The following is a 26,923-nucleotide window of genomic DNA, read 5'->3' as shown; positions in this document are numbered from 1 at the left end:
GAATATTTTAATTATTTGGTTAAAGTTTCAAAATTTTCAAAACTTTTACACAATTTGGAATAAATTTTGATATTTTAAAACTTTGATCAAAATTCCAAAAAAATAATATTTGAAAACTTTTTTAAAAATTTTGAATTGATAAGTGTTACACGGACCTTTGTGTCCTGATTTTTTTCTGAGTAAAAAAAAATATTGATAAAGAAACAATAAAATCTCATTTTTAACCACACTCATCGGTAAGTAAAATATCACGTGACGAGATTTCTATATTTAGAAATGGGAAATTCTTATTTTCTACTTCCCATTTTCAGTTGTACACAGGAAAAAAGTTAATAGGAATTTAAACAGCCCCAAGCAATAATGGTTTCTTAGCTTTGGTAAAGTACATATTTTGCGTTGATTGTTTACTAGAATTCAAGCTATGATTGTTCATCTAATTCACGAATTTACTTGATAACTTTCTGTTTGCCTATAGATACCATTAAATACGAAAGTAGATATACATTTAATTATTTCCCTTTTATAAGTTGCACTTGTATCATTTTTACAGTGTATAAGTAAACTTCCTCATATAGATGTATTTGTTCCTTAAGGATGATGTAAATATATGGTAAGGAAATTTTGTTAAGTTTTTTGTAGTGATGCAAAATGTTTATAATTTATCATTTATCATTATTATTTGCAGTGGCAGATCCAGGGGGTGTTCCTTTGGTTGGATCCCATCTTTTTGTTTGACAATTAATTCTTTTGAAATGGGCTTTATGGTTAAACCCCCCCTTTTTTTATAAACATGTACAAGTATGAAGTAGTATTCATTTTGAACACAACCCATATTGCAGCATTCACATAGACGCATGTCTAGGAAAATTTTTATATCGCCTTAATTCCAAATTCAGTTTCAAAGAACCAATTCTCAATTTTATAAGTAAGTTACTATTAATAAAAAAATTCAAATAATTCTCTATTACAAAGTCTGTTTTGAGGTGTTTATAAATACAGTTTTTCACAATCATTTATTGATGTATACCCAGTTTGTAAATACTGGTCCTTTATACAAGTTTTTATAACATCTAACTGTATTATTTACATAATTCTGTGCAGTCCAAACATAGTTCATACCAAGATTAAACAATAAATCACGAACACTAGACGCCCAGTTCTTTTTACCATTGTTTGCATCTTCTAATAAAAGTTGATTAACATCATAAACAAAAACAATAGGTGGCTTATTTACAATAATATGAAGCCAATATTTCAAAATAATTTGTTTTCTTGAGATATACATATGCAAATGACCTAGATCACCACATAGAAAACTTAAAGGAACATTTTTACCTAGTTTTAAAACAAATCTACAGAAACGGTTGTGTATTTGCTCTATATCATTTGAACGGTGAAAACCCCATATTTCAGATGCATAGTTTAATACGGAACCAACGATACTATCAAACAGTAGACATTCTTGACTTGTGGATAAAAACACATGCTTTAAAAGAGTTCAGAAATGACGAAAGCGCTCTTGATCCCTCTTGAGATTATTATATACTTGTAAAGCATATACTTGATCATACTTACCAGGGGCAGATCCAGAAATATTTAAAAAGGGGGGTTCCAACCCAGGATAAAAGGGTGTTCCAACTATATGTTCCCATTCAAAGGCATTGATTGTTAAAAAGGGGGGTTCCAAACCCCACGAAACCTCCCTTCCCCTGGACCCCAACTGCTTACCAAAAGGCAGGTAGGTATTGTAGAATACTAAGCTTTACTATCATGGAAAAAATTCTCCAAATTAGCATCAAGATGAGCTTATTTTCATGGCTGAATACAAATGATATTATAAAAATATAAAAAAATATAATGCAAATTTTCATTTTAGTGAAAGCCATCCCATTGAAATTTCTTCAACAAAAAACTTAACAACACATTTGCAATTTATATATAAATGCTCAAAAGAGAATGATATAAGAGAAAATTGTGAAAGTTTTATCATCTATAAAATCAGTGATACTTCTATTACACAAAGAGGGATGCATTTTCACACTATATACAATGTAGGTATAAAATGTTGGAGGAAAGTCTAGGAGGATTTATTTACCTTCCCTGGAAATGTAGCTAGAAGAATTTGTTTTGATGTAAGTTTAAATTTGATCTTCAGCACATTAATTTTTGAAAATTCACAAGTTTAGAAAAAAAAAATCATAATTAATTTGCCAGATTAATGACTTGGCACAAATTGATAACTTTAATGTTGATGTTTATAATTTTTGGTATATTTTCCAGTGAAGACAAGTGAAGTGAAGAAATATTACCATGGCAACAAATTACAAGAACGTAAATGGGGACCATTCAAGTGGTAAGTGTGTTATTTATAGTACCAATTATATTTCTTTGGGTTTCTGATTTGTAAAGACTAGTACATTATGATTTGTTAGTTAGAAATTCCATATCTAAAACCAGAGACATATGTGTATATATGTCTCTGCTAAAACACTGTCTCACACATGTAATTTAGCTCTGTTTGGGAAAAAAACCTTTTTTAAATTGATTTGCCCATTTTCAAGGTGGATAGGGGATGTTAAGGGTATGGACCATGTTTACTTTGTATCAACCAACTAACATGGAATAAACAAGTATTATTTACTTTTGCTGTTTACCTTTGTTATATCAGCCAAAGTATTAAGCGATGAAATTTATGAAATATTGAGTCCTAATCCAAATTCAAAATCATTATTGCCTTAAGCTACCATTTGTTCCTTATTATATTTTAGTTTGTCTATAATGCAAGATTTCAATATTGTGTAAGGCATATACCGGCTTTCCTCCAGGCTTGGTTTAAACAGGTTTTACTGTTTGTAATACATCATGGTTTGGCACAACTAATTATTGTCATACGTCCTTAAGAACAGAAACCCCCAAAACTGAAATTGTTTGATATTAATAACATTAGATTTAGACATTTATTGTCACCCTACAAACATTTAATTTGACAGTAAAGCTAAAATGGAAAATATTGCCTAACCACTCTAATTTAAATAAATTAATGTTTTTGAGCATAATTCATTTTAACTGATGATAATGTGAATATTAACACTAAGATATTTTTCTGTTAAACAAAAATAATTTATATTTTGGTAGCTAATTAGCAGCAAAATTTTGACTAGTGGAGTATTTTTAAATTTGTTTTTATTGTTTTCATCAGAAGAGGATGTCAGGGCTAAATCATTTACTACCCCAAGAGTTTCCAGACCTTCAAAGGATACACATGCCATGAGCCAGAAATACCCTCCTAGTGGAATCAGCCAACAAATCACAAACCAATTCAATGAAACCCCATCAGTAAGGCAAAAACAGTTTCAATCAGGTGGTCAGAATATGTACTCAGCAGGGTTTCCAAGACAACAACAGTATGCTGGGATACCAAACCATATGCCTGACATGACTGGCCCTTTTCAAACCAGGAACCAGTTTACACCACCAATGGGACCTCCTGTAATGGACCCACCTAATTACAGTACCTCAGAGCAAGTTCAGTACTTGGCTAGTCAAGTGTTTGAGATTTTACAAGAGGTATGTCCATTTTTTTAAAAGTTTATCAGTTAGACACAAATGAAATTTACTTATTGGATATATATATATATATATAGATGTACAGTACTACATTTATGAAAAGATTTGGCACTGACTAAGCTATCAAAATGCTTGTTTGTAAAGGTGAAATCCTTTATTAATTATTTAACACTGAATTGTTGAAATATCTCCATAGCTGAAGTTCGTCCTGAACATGCATGAAATATTTGTCACCAGATATAGGCAACCATCAATCAATCTATTTATAGCTCAAGTCAGAAAACACAATGTAATTTATAACAAATTTCAATATTTTTGTAATGAATTATTTATGCAATAATACCACAACTCCTTATTTTCATGTTTATAATAAAGGCCATTTAACTTGTGAGCTAGATATGGATGATTTCTGTATATTTTTATAAAAAACATTTAAAAAAATGTGGATGACAAGAAATGCATTGTTAAAGGTACAAGAAAATTTTAGAATTGAATAAATTTGTAGACAGCTAGGGTAAATGTTTTATTAAAACAATAATATATTATTGTAGTAAATACAAGTAAATTGCATGTTGAAGACAACTAATGGCAATTGTGTTGTATCAGCCATAGATGTGATGATATTGATATCACGATCTCATATGCTTAATCAAATCCCAATCTGCCTGCATCATTAATAAATACTTGAGATTTAAAACAATGTGTATAAAAAAAAAAATTTTTTAACATCACACATGATAGACCGCTTGTAATTAAATGGGGTATTTTAGTAACAGGTGCGTTATGAATGTTCATGAAAAAGCCATATGATATTTTCTATTTATTTTTAACAGATAAGAGAAATCAGGGGATTTGCTGGTCTGATAAATAGCATAAACTCAAAAGTGGAATATATGATTAACCAAAATAATGAACTTCGCAGCGTTCTTGAAAATGTTCAGTCTGAAGTAAATACATTAAAGAACCAGCCCACCAGATATGTTCTGGAAGATGATATTGACTCAGAGGAAGAGGCACCCGAAATAACTCGAAGCTTTGAACAGTCTTTTAATCATGATCAGCAAGGCAGTGAAAATGCTGGCCAGAATACTTATAAAAGTACAGCAGATACCAGACAGGAACAAAACCATACAGAAAATACAATTAATAATGAACCAAGTTCATTATATTCAGTGGACAATGGAGGTTCGAAATCAGTTACAGAATCTATTCAGCCACTCACCTCAATTCCACAAACAGACCAAATATATCTCTCACAACATGAAGAAAAAGCTGTTCCTGTGTTTGAAAGGAGAGACCCAATTAACGAAAGAGTAGCAGATACAACACATCCAACTTTTAGACAGGAAAAACCTAATGTCCAGTCACAACCAGTACATGCTCCAGTACAAAAAAAGACTGTTGAAGTTGCAACAGGCCCTATGAGTTTAGTGTCAGGTCGACAATATAAGTGTAAAAAGACTGACAATTCTGATGATAATAGACTAAGTTATTTTCATATTCAAAGTGACCAGGAAGAATCCGACACGGAAGTAGAGCCTGTTGCTATAGTCAGACCTCAGCCTCGACCTAAAAGTCCAGAGATAGGCACAGACATGAAAGAAGAGTTCATTCCAAGGTAAATTAAGTTCTTTTACTTATTAGTTGTATCATTTTATTTTCATATTTCTATTTTGACATTTATTAAAATCATCTAATAAAAGATTTAGAAGATGTGGTATGATTGCAAATGCGACAACTCTTCATTAGAGACCAAAGGACATAGAAGGTTAGTAACTATAGGTCATAGCACAGCCTTCAACAATGAGCAAAAGGCCCTGAATAGATACTGCTCCTTCTGAATATGCATGAAATAATTTCTTCTCACTGTTAATCAATAAAGAACATTCATGTAATCTAAGCATTGCTGGGAGGCTCTGAGGTTTTCAAAGTTGATAAAAACTAATTCTGTGGAGTTATTTATTGCATGAGGGAAACATTTTATGCTAAGATACTTGATTATTTTGGTTTTATCAAATTTTGCATAAAAGCCTATAGTTTAATTGGATATTTGTATAAGCAACAATTAATACACAAGTAACTTTTAGACATGGGGTCGACTGCCACTAATAATGAAGCAATGTCAGAATTTATCACATAACATACATTGATTTACCTGATCATTTCTTCTGATAAAAATGTAAAAATTATTCTTGCAGTCCCATCTCTCTAAAATCTGATTTTTCCAACCCCCAAAAAATTATAAAGATTCATTTTAGTCTTGTATTTATCTATTAGAATTCATACAAGTGATGATATTTATTTACCCTGATGATTTATATGCATATATGCTAAATTAGATATATAAATTTTATTTTTCAGCATACATGATATGCCTAAAGAAACATATCCAGGTATTAAATCATAGCTTATATAAATTTTGAGTTATCTCCCATTTAACAATTCATTGGTCTAGTTGTTGTCTTGATCTTTAACACATTCCCCATTTCCATTCTCAATTTTATTATAGTATTTTTCATTCTGACAGAAGATTCAAATCCCTATTTTTAATCAATTTATTCAGAAAAAAAATAGGGATTTTAAATAAAAATAATTTATTTTTAATAAAGACTGTCACAGCAGCTTTCAAACCTTTGTTCTTCAGAAAATAACTTTGACTGTAAAAAGGAAACATCTTTTATAAAATTTAAATAATTTACATAAGTTAAAACATTAATGATCTTTGTAGAAGGATATGTAATAGAAAAATAAAAAGGAATTTGAATATAGATTTTAAAGCAATTCTGTAGATGATAACTTTTTAGCTTGCTTCAAATTCTGCTTTAAATTGATGATATTATTGTCTTCGATCTATTAATGACTGTATAATGATCAACAACCAATACTAATTCCAAAATATTTTAGATTTTCCAGATGACATGAAATATCCCAGACCTAAGGAAGACCAGTTCCTGGAACAGTTAGCCTTGTCTGAAAACTTTAAGGGTAAGATTTTAGTTTGTTTTTTGCTTTGTACCTTATATGTTGATAAATAATTTTATCTGTAATTTGTACATTTTCTGTCTGATTTCCTGGCTTACTGTTTTGTTTTAGATCAGGATCAGGACTTTTTACATCAAAGTATTAGGCAATGACATAATGTACCAATGTCATGTTTTTCATTGCAATACACGTCAATGTATACATGAAATGCATGTGACATCATTCATAGATACAACTTACACCTATCATAAAGCTTAAAAAGATTTTCTTTTATCTAATTTGTGGTATATCATATTTTACCCAAAAAAAATTATTGTTATGACAAATTTGCCAGAGAGTCATGAGCCTGTCTGTAACTTGCTACCAGGGGTCGAATTTAAGCCTTTTTGTGTACTGGGAGCCAGACCAGTGGACTGAAAATCTACTGGGGTGGGCTCCAAATCCAATGGTCCTGCAAAAAATGGAATTTATTTATAAATTATAGATGTTTACTTTTATTTTCGTGCTTTCTTTTACATATGTTAGACAGGAAAAGGAGAGTCTTGATCCTAATTAAAAGTTTAAAGTTTGAATTATTTCCGTTCGTTCGTCCGTCTGTCCCGCTTCAGGTTAAAGTTTTTGGTCAAGGTAGTTTTTGATGAAGTTGAAGTCCAATCGACTTCAAACTTAGTATACATGTTCCCTATGATATGATCTTTTTAATTTTAATGCCAAATCAGAGGGTTTACCCCAATTTCACGGTCCACTGAACATAGAAAATGATAGTGCGAGTGGGGCATTTGTGTACTGGGGACACATTCTTGTTTTGTGCTATTCTGATTGTTCAAATAAAGTAGAGAATCAAGTAGAGAATCTAACTTAAAATTTAAAGATCCCTTTTTCTAATCTAGGTCAGTCACTGCAAATTTTTTCACATGATTATGATGTTATACAATTCAGTTCAATGCAATTGACTACATAATTTAACGTCCGTTTATAAATTATTAAGAAACTAAGGTTTCAACTCCCTCAGCCAAAGTTGGCTTTAGATGAATTTGGCTATTTATTTTAGGTATTTTTGACATATAGCTCTTCAACGGTTTCAGTATTTATACATCTTCGGATTCCAAATGTTTGGCTTTGAGCGTTCCTGATGAAGGTAAATCCAGAAAAGCGCTTGGACACAAGAAATTATCAATTGTGTTGTTTTCAATTTTTTAACCATTACCGATCTTTTCCCTAGGATTTTTGGTAATAAAGTTTTCTTAAATTGTCAATTTCATAAACTTTATTCAGATCTCCCTTTTGAATATCTATTATTTTAATTTTTTTGTCCGGCGGTTTATTACTCCTTCAAAAAATGTCCACATTTTGTGTTGTTGTGAAGGACACTCACCCGAGATATTTAAAATTAACTTGATCAATTGTAATACCTAGTACCCCCAGTAAAGTATAACTGATTTCAAGGTAAATTGTTTGGTTAACAAACAGAGATTGCGATGCAATCAGTGACTTTTATCGAAAAATTTTCTACTGGTCCGACGGACAACCAGCTGACAAATCCTACTGGTCCTACGCAAATTCTTCTGGTCCAGGACCACCGGACTAGAGCTTATTTTGACCCCTGATTGCCACAAACTTTAGTAAGATTTTTTGTGAGGAGAGTTTCTAAATTTTACTGGATATATTTTTTTCCTATTACATGGATTGTGCATGTATATATGTAATATATTTAACTTTTGTTGCATTTATTTTAACAGCAAGAGATTGTTTAGATCCCAAATCAACAGGAGCTGACACTGTGATATGTATTGATACATCAGAAAGTATGATGGGAGAACCTTACAAGGCTTGTGTTGATTTTGTCAATCAGTTTGTGGATTGTAAGTAATTCCTTTAGTTTTAAGAATATTAATATTTGTAACCATTGTTAGGAATAGTAAATTCAATCATATTGACTCCGTTAAAAGATCATGCTGATTCATATTTTTTGAGAAAATAATATTAGGAAATACTTCAGTTGATGTACATTTTGTATGACTGACTGACTGCAGGGATGGGTAAAACAAACACAGGAACATGTAACAGATAAATGTTTGGGCAATCAGGAACTTACCAACAAACATGGAAACAAGCAAACAAAGTACAAACAAATGACCCCCCTCCCAAAAAAAAACACCAACAAACAACCAAAAAAACACAACCGTGGAACATACAAGTAAGCAACTGAATGAATCAGAATGTAAAAAAAAATGGGTATGAAGTGCAACAGAGTTGTTTCTTATTGAAATAAAACCCAAAATATATGTTAAAAAAGTTACTTTCATGTACATTCAATAGTAAATAAACTTCACATTTTAATCTTAACATCATCTGAATTTGTTTAACAGGTAGTTCCTGGATTTTTTTGATTTTGTGTGGTTTAACACTAAGTTCAAATCTTAGTATTCAAAATTTTGTACTTAGAAAGAATATTTAAAGGTCTTGTATTAAGATATTCTTACTGTTTATTTCAGACATTGAAGAATGGGCAACTGAATATACAATAGAAGAAAACATAGCTATTGTACACTTTGGAAGTGAGGCTAGAATATTACAACAGTTAACTAATGATTATAATAAAGTCAGGGAAGCTGTTGGTAAGATAAATACAAACAGGATTCTGGGAAGGAAAGCAATGAATAATTCATGTTGTCCAATTTTGATTTAAAACAAGATTTGTAGAACAGTTTCATTTACGTTAAAATTTTTAGTTCAATATGAAAAACAGGTATTGAAGATTTCTTTTGCCAAAAAAGACATGTAGATTTTAAAACGTCCCTTTCAACTATATGGACAAGCCCAAAGCAACTGCATGTGTAATTTCCTCCATGTTCTTACATGCAATTTCTTATTTAAAAAAAATGTTAGTTGATATATTTTCTCATGCAAGTCTAATTTTTTCACAGTAAAATGATATTTAGTATAAAGACATCTTTACAAAGTAAACATTGAATGCTGGGAACAAAAAACAGAAGAAATAAACTGTAGAAATCATTATATATGTTTAAACAGTATCAGAGCAACATACATCAAATTATCAACAAATTATTGAACATCGGCCAGTTGAGCTACAATTTTTAATTTGCAACTTTTTCAAATAGCCATGTTTAAAGAATTATATAGATAATGATGTAATTATATTTCAGACAAAATGAAATGTGGTGGTCCAACTCCTATGATGACTGGTTTGGTGGTTGCAATGAGTGCTTTGTTCAATAGAGGTATGGTCAAGGGGAGATAATCAAATTATTACAGTTATCAGAAATTACACCAAGAATAAAAACTTTTAGGGTCATTTTGCAGTTTCTATACAAGAAAATAAAGTTATGTGTTAAAATAAAATAAAATAGGGAGATGAGAAAGATGACCATATACAGATTTAGGTCAGAAATGAAAATAATTCTGAATTAACCCAATAGATGTTATCACAATGTGCTGACTATTGAGATTTTTATTTATTAAGCAAATGATACGATTGTGTAAAAATCACATTAATAAGAAGTAGCTATATGATATCTGATAAATTTAAATGTACACAGATTTTTCTTAAACCATAATAAGTAATCATGCATCATTGTCTTTTCTTAAAAAATCACAAAAATAAATTTCCATAATAATTTATGAATTTAGAGTGGGGCGCTCATATTCGCCGTGGACACAATTTCACCGTTTTATGATTTTGAGGTGTAAAAACTTCAAAGGATGGTTGAAATGGAAGAAATATGCCGGTAAATTATATTTTTATAACAAATATGATTATTTTTGAAAATGAGACTAAATTTCGGCACTAACCGCAAAAGCCGAAAAACGCACAACGATTTTCAGCCAATTTCCTGAATGAAAAAAATGATTTAAAAGAAGTATTTCTTAGTAATTCTTTGACTGGTTGCCCTAAACTTCATTTTTTTTACACCTTTCAAATGTCTGCTATTCATCTATAATGAAATTTATTTGATAAATATTGTTTAAAGCTGCAGTTATTTGGTTTAAATTAGATGTGTAAAAACAGCGAATATGTGTCCCCCGTTGACAAAACATTAGGAAATTTCAAACACCCTTTAATCCAACTTTTCAGATGATTTTTCTCAAAACAAACACGTTTTAAAGCTAAGAATATTTTGCATGTGAAGTTATCTTCATATAGAAATGTTAGTATACTTCAAAAACATAAACCTAAGAAAACATGGAAAGATATAGCGAAAATGAGCACCCCACTCTACAGTACAAGTATTTGATAATTTATTTTAGGTGGACCAGTGACTGTCCATGATAGACAGATAAATCCTCGTGTTATATTATTGTCTGATGGTAAAGCCACTGACCACAGGATTTTTGAAGGACAAGATATGTTACAGCCTAATGGACTATCATGGGAAATGGTAAATTTTCTGATTTTAAAGAAAATTGTGAATTTTATGAGAAAAAGTTTCAAAGAAAATATATTTTTTTTGTGTGGTATATGCATAAACAATTCTCTAATAACAGTCTTTAACCAATCAATTTGTTATTCAGTTGAACTCATGTTGGAGAACTAACGAATATGTGTACATGATCGATTTTAAATTATTATATTTTTTTTTCTTTATTTTTTTTCAAACTACATTGATATTTTCTAAGAGTTTCTTTCATTCTTCAAAAAAAGCAGTTGTATCTGTACATTCAGTGTTCAACTCTTTATTATATGTTGTTAGTGAGCAAAATAAAATAAAAGTAACTCAAATCATCTTAAAAATCTTTATCATAGATATCCTCTATATTTGTAGATATCAGATAAATTAGAGGATTTTGCAGAGAGAGTGAAGTTAGAGAACAGACATATTACATGTGTTCCTGTTGGAACTGATGCCAGAGATGTAAGTTGTGTTGAAATGATTATAGCATAGTTTTTCCATGTTAAAGACAATTTCAGTCTAGTTTCTAATTAAGTTGTTTGTTGATATGCATAGATTTGGCTTCCTCAAGGTAAAGATCAAAGCTATTTCTTCTTAATCATGAAATAAAAAGATAAAGTATGATTTCCTCCCCCCCCCCCCCCTGTTTTTTTGGTTGCTACAGTAGATTAACAAAGAAAAAAATGTGGGACCCTTGGTCATAATATAAAACTTTCCTTTCATCTGCTGCTATAGTAAAGTTATAATCACCTTTTATAGGATGTTCTGCAAATTTTAGCTGAAACAACTGGTGGAGTTGTGTCATCACTGGACAAGGTCAGACACCTGTCAAGGTCATTCTTTGTTGAGGTAAGATTATGAAACAGTTTAAAAATTTGATAGTTCATTATTAAATAGGAAACTTTAAACTCAACAAATTTTAGGGCATTATAGATTTTATAAATATTGAGAAAAATATTATTTGTATATATTAGTTTAAATCCAAATGTCTAAACTACACAGTTATTTTTTATTTACCTTTAGGACATATATTTATGGAGACTTTTTTCAAATTTCTAAACCATTCTACACATTTACTCATACTGCAACAGTCTATTTTAAGGGATAACTTATGTTTTTGGTGACATTCTGTCCTATAGCTGATATGTATGAATGTCAAATGAATGGAAGTATGAATGTCAAAGCAAGCTGAATAAAAAATACATTAACAGAGTTATTCCGTGAAATAAATTTGCTGGTCCTCACTTTTATTTTTAGTGCCAAAATACCAAAATTGTTTTGGTCCTTTTGAAAAATTTTGGTGGTAAAAAACTTTTGGACATCCACCACTTTTCTAGAACTCTGCATATAGATGTAAATCACGTATGATTTTGCCCCTTGAAGAATACATTCTGAGGTTGCTATATTTAGGAAGGGCTTATTTTCATTTTTATTTCCTACATGTGAATATTCAAAAGCAAAAACTAAAGATTTTACATATCAAAACATTCTAAAAGATATAAAAGAAAACCGAGCCTAGTCATGACAAGATTTGAAAGTGAAAAGCAATACAGCACAGTTATAAGGTATAAATATATTGATTTAAAGCAAACAAGAGTGTGTCCAAAGTACATGAATGCCCCACTTGTACTATCATTTTCTATGTTCAGTGGACCGTGAAATTGGGGTATAAACTCTGATTTGGCATTTTAATTAGAAAGATCATATCAAAAGAATAATTTGTGTACTAAGTTTCAAGTTGATTGGACTTCAACTTCATCAAAAACTACCTTGACCAAAAACTTTAACCTGAAGCGGGATAGATGGATGGATGGATGGATGGACAGATGGACAGACGCACAGACCATAAAACATAATGCCCCTCTAGGCCTCTACTCTATTCTTGTGTTGTTTCATTGAAGATTAAGGTTCTATATAAAATACCTCATGTAAATGTTTTACATGAATTGAACAGGTTATGATCAGCCAGACAAGATATGAAGGAATAACAGAAGATATCAGGACAAACAGACAAGAAATAGCTGCCTTAGCTAGAAATCTACAAAATGGGCGAGAGTTATCTGAAGTTGAAATGGTAAGAGTTCAGATATCCATGCAAGAAAAATATTCAGAATTGATGTTTAAAGATGTATAGATGATAGATTAACCATTTGTTGTGCTTTGTCTGCATTTTAAGATTTTAAAAGCAGAACTTTTTTAAAATTTCTATGTTTCTATTGCATTGAATCTTAATGTATTAGTTGTCCCCCTTATGATACAAGAAGATATTTAAATTTAATGCCTTAAGAGGCGGAGTAAGTAAATGAATCATTTGTGATGCTTTTTCCCTATTTAGCATTTTGAAAACTTTACTTTTTCAAATAGACCTTTTGCTTCAATTGAAATGAACCTAATTTATGCATAAGTTGTCTCCCTTATGATACAAAATGACTAGAGTTATCTCCCATGTGCATTTATTTTTCAATTCACATTTTATGCATGAAATATCTCTAATCTTGGAAAGTGGTTTGTTCAGTTTAATTTTTCTTGTTATTAGATATTTGACCACTCAATTTATTTACTTTGAACAATTATAAAATTTGGTTTATATCAGAACTTTTAATTAATTTGCTTTTTTCATAATTGCTAGGAATATAAAAATATTGGTTTACACGACTGTTTGTCCCATTTTCTTTTATTATTTTTGCTAAAAATCAGTTATTAAGCATGAAATTAATTTTTAGAATGAAGTCGTCACAAAGGTTATTCAAGAAACAGAAGAGGAAATTGAAATCCAGCGACTCAGAGAACAACAACGAAATGAAATTGATGAAGAGAGTGAAATGGAGGTTGGTCTTCGAGTCAGGAGAGGACCAGACTGGATGTGGGGAGACCAGGATGGATTTGGAACAGGAACTGTCATAGGGCACAAATCTAGAGGTATCAGTGTAGATATTTATGAAGTAAAATTGTGAAATTGTAATTTTGAATTTACAATTGTTTTGACAAGGTGTAGAATAAGAGCAGGAAGAGAGTTTATAGCTCTTAACATCCCAATAACTGCACTGTTAAAATGAAAATTAAAGAATGGAATCAAACAAATAAAAACAAAATGTTGACATTATTATTTTTACATTTCTTTTTCCTTTTCGTTGTCAGGTTTTCTTTATAGATTATTACATGGCATTTTCCATATGGCCCTGGTATCAGCCCTAGACTCCCATATCAAGCCAGAGGGCTTTAGCCCGAGGGCTTGATATGGGTCGTGGGCTGATACCATGGACCATATGGAAAATGACATGTTATAATCTATTTATCACATATTTTCAAGCAGGAGAAAACAAATAGCTTACAACAAATTATGTTTGATATTTCATCAAAAATCAAAAGATATTCAACGAAAAAAATAAATAAATGTATCAATGTGAGTTAAAAAAAAGTTCGTATCACAGTAGGTTAACAACGTTTTGTGAAAAGTTTCAGAAATAATTAACAATAAACATATTAATTCTAAGAATTGCAAATATTAAACGACTTTAAAGTGTTAAATTACAAATGTTAAAAAATGCTTAGGAAGAATCCTATATCGATACTCATTCCAGTGTGGCGTCATACATTTTCTAAATTCTTCATGACGTCAAAATTTTACGGGAACTTTTGTGATTTCTACTTTTTTCTTCTACAGCACATTTGTAACTTTTTAAATTTCTTTTCATTGTGTTCAACTTGTTTACAAATAGCCTTTGATTGACAGATTACCGGAAGTTAAACTCGGGGGCTTGATATGGATTTCGAGGGCTGATATCGATATTGGCCCCGAGGGCTGATAACCAACCTTGACTTCCGGCTATTATTGGCCATGCAAAAACGTACATATCAGTACAAAATATGTGATAATATCAGATTATTACATGGCATTTTTCATATCGCATGTATTATCAGCCCTAGGTTCAATATCAGCCCAAGAGCCGCATGGCTCGAGGGCTGATATTGACCGAGGGCTGATAATACATGCGATATGAAACATGACATGTTATGATCTTTTTATCATATGCTTCAACAGTAGAGAAAAATAACAGATTCATATATTGATCCTTCTACGTGGTTCCCGAAAAGAAATTGAAAGAGTAAAAAGTTCACGGACGTTGGACCCAAAATTTGATACATTCAATATGAAATCTTTCTATCATATGCCTCAACTGAGGAAAAAAAATCATTTAAATATTAACGAATCAACAAAAAAAAATTCAACAACATACATAATGAACATTGTTTGGAAAAGTCAACTTTTTTAAAGTAACTTTCTAAATTATGTTTCAGAAAAACTTAAAAACTGCATTTATTTAATATTTTTTTTTTTTTTTTTTAATTTAATTTAATCATTTTACACAATATATTTTCCACTATTCAAATAATTGTTTTGTACACTACTTTGTAATGTTTTTCACTGAAAACGTAGCATTGAGGTGTATTTTCCGGAATTTGCAGAGTATCACCGGAATGCCATGTGATAACGTTACGGAAAGGCATGTGATAACAATCGAAGCATGTGATAAACTTTTCATATCAGCCCGCTAAGCACCAATTCGGTAAATATGGAAAATACTTTAATTTAATGCTATTATCATACGGTAAAAATCATATGTTATTTAGTCTAAGTATATGATAATTCTTATTATATCAGTCATCATTATTTCAATATGTAGTAGATATGAGTTTTTTTATATTTTATAATAATTCTTTATTGTCATATAAGTAAAATTATACTTGTGACATAAACAAAAGTAGCAACAAGTTGAACAACAACAAAATAACTGAGTTGAACACACATATATATATATTTATACATTTATATACAAGTATTTATTAAACATCTGATATGAGAAAGAACTATCAAATTATAACATCTGTTTTAAATAGGATATGTTAGAGTAAAATGGGATTGTGGGAATGTTGGAAGATATCGTCATGGTGCCCAGAATGCACATGACCTAATTGTTGTTGATGAACCAAGGATTTTACCAGATGAAGTTCTGATAGCTGAAGGGGTTTATGTTAAAAAGGGTAAGATATAAATTTTTTTGAAAAGTTATACCAGGTTTCACATTTAATAGTGAAAACAACAAAAATACTGAACTCCAAGCAAAATTAAAATCAGAAAGTTCATATCAAATAGCAAAATCAAAAGCTCAAACACATCAAATCACTGGAAAACAACTGTCATATTCCTGACTTGGTACAAAATGTACAAACATTTCCTTATGTAGAAAATTGTGGACCTGGTTTTATAGCTAGGTAATATATAATAGATGAGTTTAGCCAATGCAAATGATTAAAACATCTGAGAAAAAGACATCTTCATTCTTATTGAATCTTTTTAAATAAGGCCTTGGCTCCAATCTAATTATAATGTTAGTACAAGAGTTTTTAACAAAGGAAAGGTATTTGAAGCCCTCACTTAACAAAAATATGTCAGAATAACTCAAAAATATGAATAATTATATCTCAATTTCTTATGAACATCTGACAGATAATATTTGATAGATTTATGAAACTTTATTTATTTTCATGTAATGGAAAAATGAAACTTTATCATACCTTCTTCTTGGCTTGTAGACTACATCATATTTATACAATTATTCATTATTGTTGTACTGGTACATTCTAGGTAAAGATTGGGAGTGGGATGAACAAGATGGAGGAGACGGTTCTGTAGGCTGTGTTTATCATGTGGAAGATGAAGGAATTGTACATGTAAGACATTTTAACTTACCTACTGGTATCTTATTGCAGCAACTGTGATTTTTTGTAAACTTTTTTTTTCTTTGAAAACCATATCATCTGTAATCTTGGCCTACGGGGTATAGGACCCAAAGTATAATATTGTTTCAACTTGAACTACCTATCAACAATGAGCAAAATGCATACTCCATAGGAAAATGCCATTATCTTTTTTTTATTTCAATGAAGAAATTTGTTAAGTAGATGTAAGAAGATGTTGTATGGGTGCCAATGAGACACTCTCCATCCAAGTCATAATTTGTAAAAGTAACCCATTTTAGGCCTTAAGTCAAAGTACATCCTTCCACACAGATCATTGGCTCACATTGCACAGCAAGCTATAAAGGTATCCACAAAGTGGAAAGGGATTAATATAAGTTGCAAAACTTGTTTCCCAATCCACTATAATCAGATATGTTTAAACTATAAAACTAAGCTATAAAGATCCCCAAGAATGACTACTGTTAAACCATTCAAGCATGATCAATAGTTCAAGCTATATAAGAATGAGTAAAGAGAAACACTTATAAACAACATAAATACACAACAACCTCTGAACATAAGGAATTGATTTAATTGTTTTCACCATCCTAATTTTTTATATAAATTTATGGTAAACTGTTACTGTAAATAATGTGTTTTCAGATAAATAAGTAAAATTTGAATGTAATTTTGAAATTTATTTATTTATCAGGTCAGATGGGAGAATGGTATCCGTGGTAACTACAGATATGGTGGATTTGGTAAAATTGACCTTGAGACTATGTAAGCCATTTTTAGTATCTGCCATCTAATATGGTGTTACAATTTATATTTTACAAGTTTTCATTAATGGTAAATTTTTTTTAGAAATCACTTGAAAATCAAACAGTGATGATGTCACAGAGTCTGCATTTTGCCCTTTATGTCATTTTGGTTGCTGTCTCATTGACGTACCGTAATTCTCTTTTATTTTTTGTCATTTCGTATCATTACATTACATAGATCAAGCAAAACAATGTGTTTATAAATGAAATTAATATATTTGTTCAATATTGACATAGGTACCTATATATAGTTATGCTGCTGATGTTGTATTTTTGCATAAAATGCCAAATGACAGTAGCTGGTCACTTATGGTAATTTATTTTGACTAGTACATCATCAGATTAGCAATAATATATATCATTAGAAATTGAAAGCTGAATAAATCTTTCATGTTGTAGAACACCAAGGGATTATGAAAGAATAAAAGAAAAAAGAAAACGTAACGCTGAAGTTAAACCTACTTCAAATATACCAAAAGGGCCCACAGATTTTCCGAATATAGGTCCCAGCATTTCTAATATACAAACAGATGGACCAGATGACGAACCAGGTGAAGCAGCTGGTTTCCAACAACCAACTACAAGCAATATAAGCCCAGGGCAGACTGGTCCTACTAGTCAGAGAGAACCAGTTGTTACCAGTAGCATACAACAAGATACAAAATCACAACCAGCAGATTCAAGTGATGGTAAGTCTATTTTGATTTATCATTTAGATTCTTCTATTGAAAATATTCAAATGTATTGAGCTTTTTATGATATCAAATAAAATGACTGTCAGAGGCAAGGTTAAAGAATTGATCATAAGATTGAATTAGATTAAGATCTAGGATTTAACAAGAATGTGTCCAAAGTACATGGATGCCCCACTCGCGCTATCATTTTCCATGTTCAATGGACCATGAAATTGGGTAAAAAAAATTTGGCATTAAAAGTAGAAAGATCATATCATAGGGAACATGTGTACTAAGTTTCAAGTTGATTGGACCTCAACTTCATCAAAAAGTACCTTGACCAAAAACTTAAACCTGAAGCTCCCACTTTCATTTTCTATGTTCAGTGGACTGTGAAATTGGGCTTAAAAATTAGAAAGATCCTATCATAAGCAACAAGTGTACCAAGTTTTAAGTTGATTGGACTTTAGCTTCATCAAAAACTACCTTGACCAAAAACTTTATCCTAAAAGCGGAACAGACGAACGGACGCACGGATGGATGAACAGACAGACGCACAGACCAGAAAACATAATGCCCCTCTACTATCCTAGGCGGGGCATTAAAAAAAACAGGGAACTGAAGTAGGCAACATTTGGAGTGGGATATGTAATATAAGTCAATGCATTTACTGTAACTGTAGCTCTATAAAGAACAGCTTAATGCCCCTGGCCTCCCTCTTTATCCACCTCTTTAAATACAATTCTAATATGACATGCTTCTTTTGCTTTGTTAATAAACCCATGCTCTATATCCAATAAAATTTGTTTGCACATGCGTATATGGACTTCTTCAGAATAATGAATTTTATCAAATTATCATGCACTTAATATATTTCCTTAACTTTAAAACACTTCTAAACTCTTAAATGGTGCAAATGATGTTACTTGTTCATTTATAATGACTGTAATGTGTTGCATTCCAAAATTGACATATTTGATCTAAATACGTAAACCGTTCATGCTGGCTGTTCAAACTACTCCCTCTGTAAAATCACAGTGCCAGCCGTTTGCTTCTTTACAAACAAAAAAAAGGAGGTTCATGGAAGAGCCTACACAAACGCTTTTACACTTATACTTATCGGAAATAGAAATTATTTTAATTGTCCTATTCAGAATCGAAATAATTAATGCAAGCTATACTTTATTGTAGTTTTAACATGGGTAGGCATTATATTCGTGTTATTTTAGCCCTCACTATAGCTCAGGCAAAAATAATCACGAATATAATGCCTACCCATGTTAAGCTACAATAAAGTATAGCTTGCATCAATTATTTCTTAAACAAAGCCTGCACTAATCCACTCCAGTGCTATCATTGTTTTGGTAAGTGCACAAATGTAAGACATATTTTACTCAAAGTAATGTATTATGCATAGACATTGTATTTTAGATCTGCCTTATAGTTAAGTACATTTTGAAATTCCATTTTATGAAGATATTTGATTTTAGTTACATCATCAATTTTAGAATTCATAATTGATGAAATGAAGAATAAATTTTGGTTTATATTAAACTCAAAGAGATTTTAAAATATAGATGATATTTTCACGAATTCAATTTATATAAATATTGAATAGATTTTAATGAAGCATATATGCAAGGAAAACGGGCGTATTGCGTTTCTGCTAATTTTTAAAGTTCCAATACTACGTACGTTTCCAGAAATTAAAGTATACGTATACGTTTCCAGAATTTGTATTTATTACTTTTCCAGAAATTAACCTGGTAGTAGATTATAAATATTTGAATATAAGACTTGAAAACAATTAGATTTGAACACTAACAAAACTGAAAGTTTCACTTAGTGAATGATGTTGATTCGTGACTGTTATATTTTCATGTTTCGATCACCAACTTAGAATGTGCTGAGTCTTTTCATGCCCACTTGAATGACCAGTTTTACGCACACGTTCGATAATACAAAAAGGAAAAGATGGACTTCCTAGTTGAACAAAACACTAAACTTGTATATAGTGAATGTACAATTGTGGACTTTGTACAACGTGTTGGCTACAAATATTCTACCATAACTGATTTTTAAGAACTCATGTCAAGATATATCTGATAAGTGCTGACTATAAAACATACTTTTTAATTCATTTAACCAGAAACATCATATTTTTTTCCCAGAAAAGTAATGTCAATTTTTGGAAACGTAAAACGCAGAGAAAACTATTAGAAAAACAGGCTTGTAAAAAAATACTTGTCACTTCACGAGCCAACAAATTTATTTATTTGTTCTAATACATCTATACTGAAATGAACATTTGTCAATCAAAAGAAAAAGTAAGATTTGACATGTTGTTGGATGTTGAAATTTATTATGCCCTTTAAGGTTTTGCCTTATATATACTTTTAAAATTGTGATTTAGAATAAGCGGGTTTCCTAAATGATGTCTTGTCTAAAACCACAACCATAAAAAAGTTTGAAAAAAAATGTTAGAATTTGAAAATTACATGCAATCATAGAGTTTCCACGTAAAATGTTTTTGTATTTAGCATAAAAGAGTATTTGATTTTAATGGTTGACTTTTATTCAAAATTTCCTGAAAATGAAAAGGTCTCTTTACACACTTTTTACTACAAAGTATTAGGACTATTTTGATTAAAAGTTTTAAAAAAAATACTCTTTTAAACGATTAAAATAATAAATGTCATTCATATTTAGGTAAAAAGACATATTCAAGAAGATATTTAAAATTATTTTTACCATTTAAAAGCATATCAACAGAATTGATGCTACCGTAATTGTTTTTCACACCTCAAACATTCCAGATGACGTACTGTTCATTCAGTTATTTTGGAAACCAATTTTGCTGGATTAAGAAACACTTAAATTTTGATGGCTATTTAATCTTTTAAGTTTAACCAAAGTCTGCATATAAACTATTATAGAAAACTTGTCTAACATAAATTATTTGTTTTATTCAGAAACAGTAAGTGTAACTCCAGCGACATGGCAGTATAAGAAAGACAGGGAATGGCAGGATTACTCTGAAGCTGATTGTTCAAGAATAGAAAAATTATTTTCTACAAGAAAATCTGGAACTGTGATAGTCAATATTAAAGGTGAAAAGTAAGTAAAAAGTTTAAATAATTTGAAGCTTTAATTGGCATCTACAAAATCAAGTTTTCAAATCCCTAAAAATTCAATCTCAAATATTACTTGCACTATAAAAAAGTAATAAACAACCTAATGCCCTTATAACCTGAATCCTAGTATACCATTTTTAATTATTATATCCCCGCCTCGTGTCAGGGCATTTAGTATTTACCATTGTCCTTCTATATATGCCTGTACTACCCGAAATTCGTTTCTGTTCTTTAACCTACGTTTGCCTCACCTAGATTTTATGAATTTTATGACCTCACTTTTACTGTTAGAGAGTAATGCCCCTTTCAAATGGAAAAATTGCTGAATTTTTCGTTTCCATTCTCTGACTTAAGTTTGTATCAACAAAATGATATGAAATTTATAAACAATGCTTAATTACTACTACAAAACTACTATCAAGTATTAGTTTGGTTAGCGTCACTTTTACTGTTCTTGAGTTATGTCCCTTTATTACATCATATGAAAACTGGGCATCATCTATGTCCCATAGATACATTCCCCATTTATTTATTTTTTTTAAAAACTAGATCATTTCTGTTTCTGTTTCAGCTGTCGAGTGATACCACATAAACTGAAGCAGAAAAATACAAAAACTGAAGTTGAGAGTGCTGTCAGGAGATTAGAATGAGGGTAGGGTTAACTTTTAGCTTTTTTCTGCTTTAAAAAAAATTTCTTCTACTAAGTTTATATGTTTTATTAGAGCATATAGATTTGATACTCCACCCTGTTTCTGTTGTATATAAGAAATTAAACACACTTTTATTCACTATGTAGATAGATGGTCTGAATAACGGATATTTTTATATTCTACCTAGAAGAAAAGCATTCACCATGTTTCTCTGCATGTTGCAGGTTAATAATGTAAAGAAAGCATTATCATTTAAAATATTAACTTACCCCTGCTATGAGGAAGGGGTAAACTGTAAGCCGCTCTTTATCTGTCCATGTTTCCCTCTAGCTACCTGTTCATTTGTCCAATAAAAATCTTTATCAAATGTTTCCCAGGATGAACAAATCAAAGCTTTAATTGGGTTACATGTTTAAATGCTTTATGTGAGCATTAACTTTATTGATTTTACCTTTTTTAAAAGGGCTTGTTTTCATTTTTAACTAAAATTTAATACAAAAGTTTGTTTCTGTTTCAGGTAAGAATTGTGAGACATCATTCAAAAGTTAGCTGCACTGTGAGTGAGTGAAGGAAAAAAAATCATAACTTATTTTTCACATATTTCCATTATGGTATCATAAGTGAAAATGGATTAATATTTTTTTTTTATCAATATGCATAAATGGCAAAGGGTATGGATATCCTTATTTGGTTGTAGCATTCAGTGGTGTTTTTAAAATCAGATGAGAAATGTAGTTTAAAGTTGTAACTACATTGTATTACATAAAAATACTACATAAAAATGCATTTTGTTGAAAAACTAAAAAGTATGTTCCCTATTGGAATTTTGAAAACAAGGAAAACTAAACATAAAAATTGTTTTTTTTTCCATCTTCATTATACCTAAACAATGATCATATGACATTTTCAAGTAATTTATTTCAAAAATAGTTATAGAAGTGCATATCCTTTGTTTTTAGTATTAAAGCTGAATTTATTTTTAAAATCCCTGTGCATCAATTCACTGTTTCAGAATCTAAAGTATTCTGGATAATATTTCCAAAAGCGTACATCAAAATGTTGTGATTGGTTATAAACGTGATAAACAATAGAAATTCAACCAATGAACTAATGTTATTTTCATTTTGGTGTACAAACAATGAGATTACCCATAGTTGTCTAGATTCTGAAAAGGGGAATTGATCAACTAAAAATTGTAAGCTGTAATGCATCAATCTTTTCTTGCATATTGTGTTCATCCAAGAAAGTTAGATATATTTTATGAGTTCATTGATTGTGAAAAGTGCACATATTCTATTTTAAGCGCTGTTAAGTTAATCACAAATCATTATGATATGATATGCATATCACCACCATTTCATATACAATGTACCATTTTCAAGATTTGATAAAAAAAAACATAATATACATCATTGTATCCAGATTTTAAGAGAGAAATTTGGTCATAATGCCAAGTTTTTCTTTATTTAATTTTGATCTTGTACGTGTTAAATATTGTAATCAGAAAAAGAAAAAAAACACTAATATATAAGTTTTGTTTAGAATAGAAACATGATATTTTGATTATTTATGTGATAAAGTTACTCTTACACTGAAATTTTTTTTGATTATCTTGTCTTTTTTTGATTATCTTGTCTTTTTTTGATTATCTTGTCTTTTTAGGCCAAATTTCTCTTTTTATATGTATGTTTCATTTTATTTGTAATTATGGAGTCAGTTGTTAATGTGGAGAGACATATTATGGAAGAATACAGGGGAGACAATCACTGATAGTTTATGATTTATTGGTTTGTAATGATTACATTTTTTTCTTATTAATTTTGTAATTATCTGCTAGATGTTACTTTGTTCATTAGTATTGTTCTATCTCAAATCACAATCATAAAATGTTGAATGAGTGACAAAGAAGATTATTAGATAAGGGTGTAACTGTTTTATTTGTTGTTGTTTGCCTTTTTTTTCACTTGTGCTTGTTATGAATTTTTAGTTCAATAGATGCATAGCTATATCATAATTATGTTGAAAATAGGAGTTTACTTTTTAAATGTCTTCAAAACGATTGAGATCATTTTTCTAATTATGTAATTATTACACTTAGAAAATAAACTGTCATGAAGGTTTCGTTGATTTTTATCAGAGATTTCTTGGATTTGATGTGCAATGTGACAGTGCTACCATCCAGTTACTATTATAAATTATTTTAAAATTATTCTTACAAATGAACTTTTGTCTTAAATTCAAAAAGATTATAGTTTGATTGATTGTTGTTTGTTTCAGCAAACAATCAAAAGTTTGAAGATGACATGACTATACAATATGTATTATATTTTGTTTTATACAATGTAGCTGCCTTCTTCACCTTGATTTTTTTAACGATGATGACATTGAACTTATCAAGCAGTACTGGTACATACATTTTCTTATTTTGCTTTGTATTGTTTTTTTATGTTTTGTGTTATGTTGTTTTTGTGATAATTTACTGAAAAGATTGATGAAATGATTGATATTCAGCAGCAAATATTATACATATTATGATGGAAACTATGTAAATGAGATATGAGTATTTCCTACTTTTAACTATAACTATAACTACATGCTGGTTGAATTTTTAATTAAAAGCTCTTCCATGAGTACATTTTAGTTTTCTAGACAAATTATTTGGATTCCAAACTTATGAGTCTCTGCTGTTTTTCCATTTATGTACCTTTTTGAGGACAGTTTTGAACTTTTTGTTTATGCTCAATAGTAACTTGTTCTTGAATATCTATTTATCTGATATTCCTTTTTATACGACCGCAAAAATAGAAAAAAATATTTTAAGGGTAAGGGTGCAAACAGTCTAGGAATTAAGGACCAAAAAGGGGCCAAAAACTATCATTTTTGTAGTTTCAGGACAATAACTTATGTATAACTGTATGGATCTCTCTGACATTGTACCACAAGTTTCCATATAATGAAGGGAAGCCTTGGAATCAGTTTGGGGTTAATATCCCTGAACATTAAGGAATAAGGGACCAAAAAAGGGCCAAAAAGAAGCATCTTTCTAGTTAAAAGACAATATCTTGTGTTTAAGTGTATGGATCTCTCTGAAATTATACCACCAGCTTCCATAACAAAGGGGTAGTTATGTGGGTTATGGCTCAAATCATTAAGCAATTAGAGGAAAACAAGGTTTTTTTTCTGGTTAAAGGACAATTTAAAAGCAGTGAAGGGGAGGTAATCCAATTAAAAGTTAAGGAACACTGTTATATATATGTTTATATTTTTAGAAGTTACTGTTAATTAATATTAATTTTAACCATGACTGTATGTTATTTTATATTTTATGATGTATTTAAATGAACTCCATTAGAAATTTGAATTGAGATTATTTTTTGAAATGAGGGAGGTGCAAAAAAATTGGGAGAGGGATGGGGTGGGGTGGGGTAAATATTTTCTCATTTCAGATTCAGAAATTAAAAAGATTTTTTCTTCAAATATTTATTTTGAGGGTATTAATATTCAACAGCAAAGTGTATTGCTCAAAAGCAAAATATTTTTTTTTAAGTTCATTAGACCACATTCATTCTGTGTCAGAAACCTTTGCTGTGTCAACTATTTAATCACAATCCAAATTCAGAGCTGTATCAAGCTTGAATGTTGTGTTCATATTTGCCCCAACTGTTCAGGGTTTGACCTTTGCGGTCGTATAAAGCTGCACCCTGCGAAGCATCTAGTTATTTACCTAATTTGGCATTTTATTTATTTAATTTTGATTCCTAAATTAAAATAAGGACAGGTGAAATGATTGCCAATGAAACAATTTTCCACCAAATTTCAAAGGACATTGACAACTATAAGTCACTGTATGACCTTCAACAATGAGCAAAACCCCTATTGTAGGCTATTCCAAAGAGATAAATTTAATAAAGAGATTAGAAAGTAAGTTATTTATTATTGAGTGTTTTTATTATAAACTGATTATTCCATTGTTATCAATATCAATTTTCTTGTACAGAAATATTTTACCAGGAAAAATATATTTGATATAAATATTTCATAAGACATTGAATTAATTTTACTTTATATATGTATATGATGTGGCTTTGTACAATAAAATATGTGTAAATATATTGGAATAATTATTTGTATGCCATTGAATAAATAATGGCTTACTTATTCCCACATTATTTATGAAGTATAAAACAAATACTCTAACTCAAATAATTTATTTTTGCATCACAAAAAAAATAAATTAAATATACATGTAATACTGTGGATTCATTATTAATCGTAGGATATCAATTTTGGTACATTAATTTTCCGCGTAATGGGGAATTTCAATTTTCAAATGTTTAAAGAAATAATAATGTTCTATAGGTGAGTTTGATGAATTTGGTAAGTCATGAATAAATCATGAAATTAAATATCCACAAAATGCAGTAGATTCACCCCTATGTATGTGGCTAAAAGTAAAAAACTCAATAAAACACCTTTGAGTGCAGCCATGTGGGATGCTAACTGTTGATCAAGAAAACAAAATAACCAAAAACAATACTGAGGCACACATTGTGCAATCAATGCTTTTGAGTGGGAACATATGGTCGGAACTTCCCCCTTTATCCTGGGTTGGGACCCCCTTTTAAAAAATGTCTGGACGATCTATGTTTATTGTAAACATTTGGTATCAATATTATTTTATAGCACCAATTTAAAGTGTTTTTTTCTTCTTTAGAATGTATTTGATACATAGTCAGATTAGAATTTTTATTAAATGTCTCTGCTGAAATAAGGGTCAGTGTTACCTTTATTAGTAAGAGACTTCAAAAGTGGTTGTCTATTATCATATAATAATGTTGCCATTTTTTTAATTATAAGCATCAGATCGTGACATATTACACCAACACCTCTTTAGAGTTGAAGACAGTCTGTTGACCCCTCGATGTCAATTGCATTTTG

The 26,923-nt window shown here is 30.2% G+C and overlaps 1 protein-coding gene across 4 annotated transcripts; it reads left to right on the top strand.

Annotated features, from left to right (window-relative positions):
- The first annotated feature begins 273 nt into the window (after positions 1-273).
- LOC143072110 (uncharacterized) lies at positions 274-22,545 on the top strand. Of its 4 annotated transcripts, none has more exons than XM_076246913.1 (21): positions 274-377; positions 2,281-2,353; positions 3,200-3,567; positions 4,401-5,185; positions 5,929-5,960; positions 6,472-6,552; positions 8,289-8,411; positions 9,045-9,167; positions 9,717-9,791; positions 10,819-10,949; positions 11,334-11,423; positions 11,721-11,810; positions 12,916-13,035; positions 13,685-13,880; positions 15,861-16,004; positions 16,609-16,694; positions 17,416-17,486; positions 17,927-18,216; positions 21,174-21,318; positions 21,907-21,987; positions 22,503-22,545. In XM_076246913.1, the coding sequence occupies exons 2-20, from the start codon at positions 2,311-2,313 to the stop codon at positions 21,983-21,985; spliced, it is 3,072 nt and encodes a 1,023-aa protein (XP_076103028.1). In that variant the 5' UTR covers positions 274-377; positions 2,281-2,310; the 3' UTR covers positions 21,986-21,987; positions 22,503-22,545. The 4 variants fall into 4 exon arrangements, with proteins under 4 accessions (XP_076103028.1, XP_076103031.1, XP_076103029.1 ...); XM_076246916.1 differs by having other exon boundaries at positions 294-377; positions 2,286-2,353; XM_076246914.1 differs by having other exon boundaries at positions 301-382.
- Positions 22,546-26,923: the final 4,378 nt, after the last annotated feature.

This window comes from Mytilus galloprovincialis, chromosome 4 (genome assembly GCF_965363235.1).
Source record: "Mytilus galloprovincialis chromosome 4, xbMytGall1.hap1.1, whole genome shotgun sequence".
Classification (NCBI taxonomy): domain Eukaryota; kingdom Metazoa; phylum Mollusca; class Bivalvia; order Mytilida; family Mytilidae; genus Mytilus; species Mytilus galloprovincialis.
This window is presented reverse-complemented; position numbering and strand designations above follow the sequence as displayed.

Excerpts from the sequence above, each read along its gene's own strand:
- LOC143072110 (XM_076246913.1), top strand. The coding sequence starts at position 2,311 with ATGGCAACAAATTACAAGAACGTAAATGGGGACCATTCAAGTG. Across the intron at positions 17,487-17,926 it reads AAAATTGACCTTGAGACTAT|AACACCAAGGGATTATGAAA; the intron begins GTAAGCCATTTT and ends TTCATGTTGTAG. Across the intron at positions 21,319-21,906 it reads GTCAATATTAAAGGTGAAAA|CTGTCGAGTGATACCACATA; the intron begins GTAAGTAAAAAG and ends TTTCTGTTTCAG.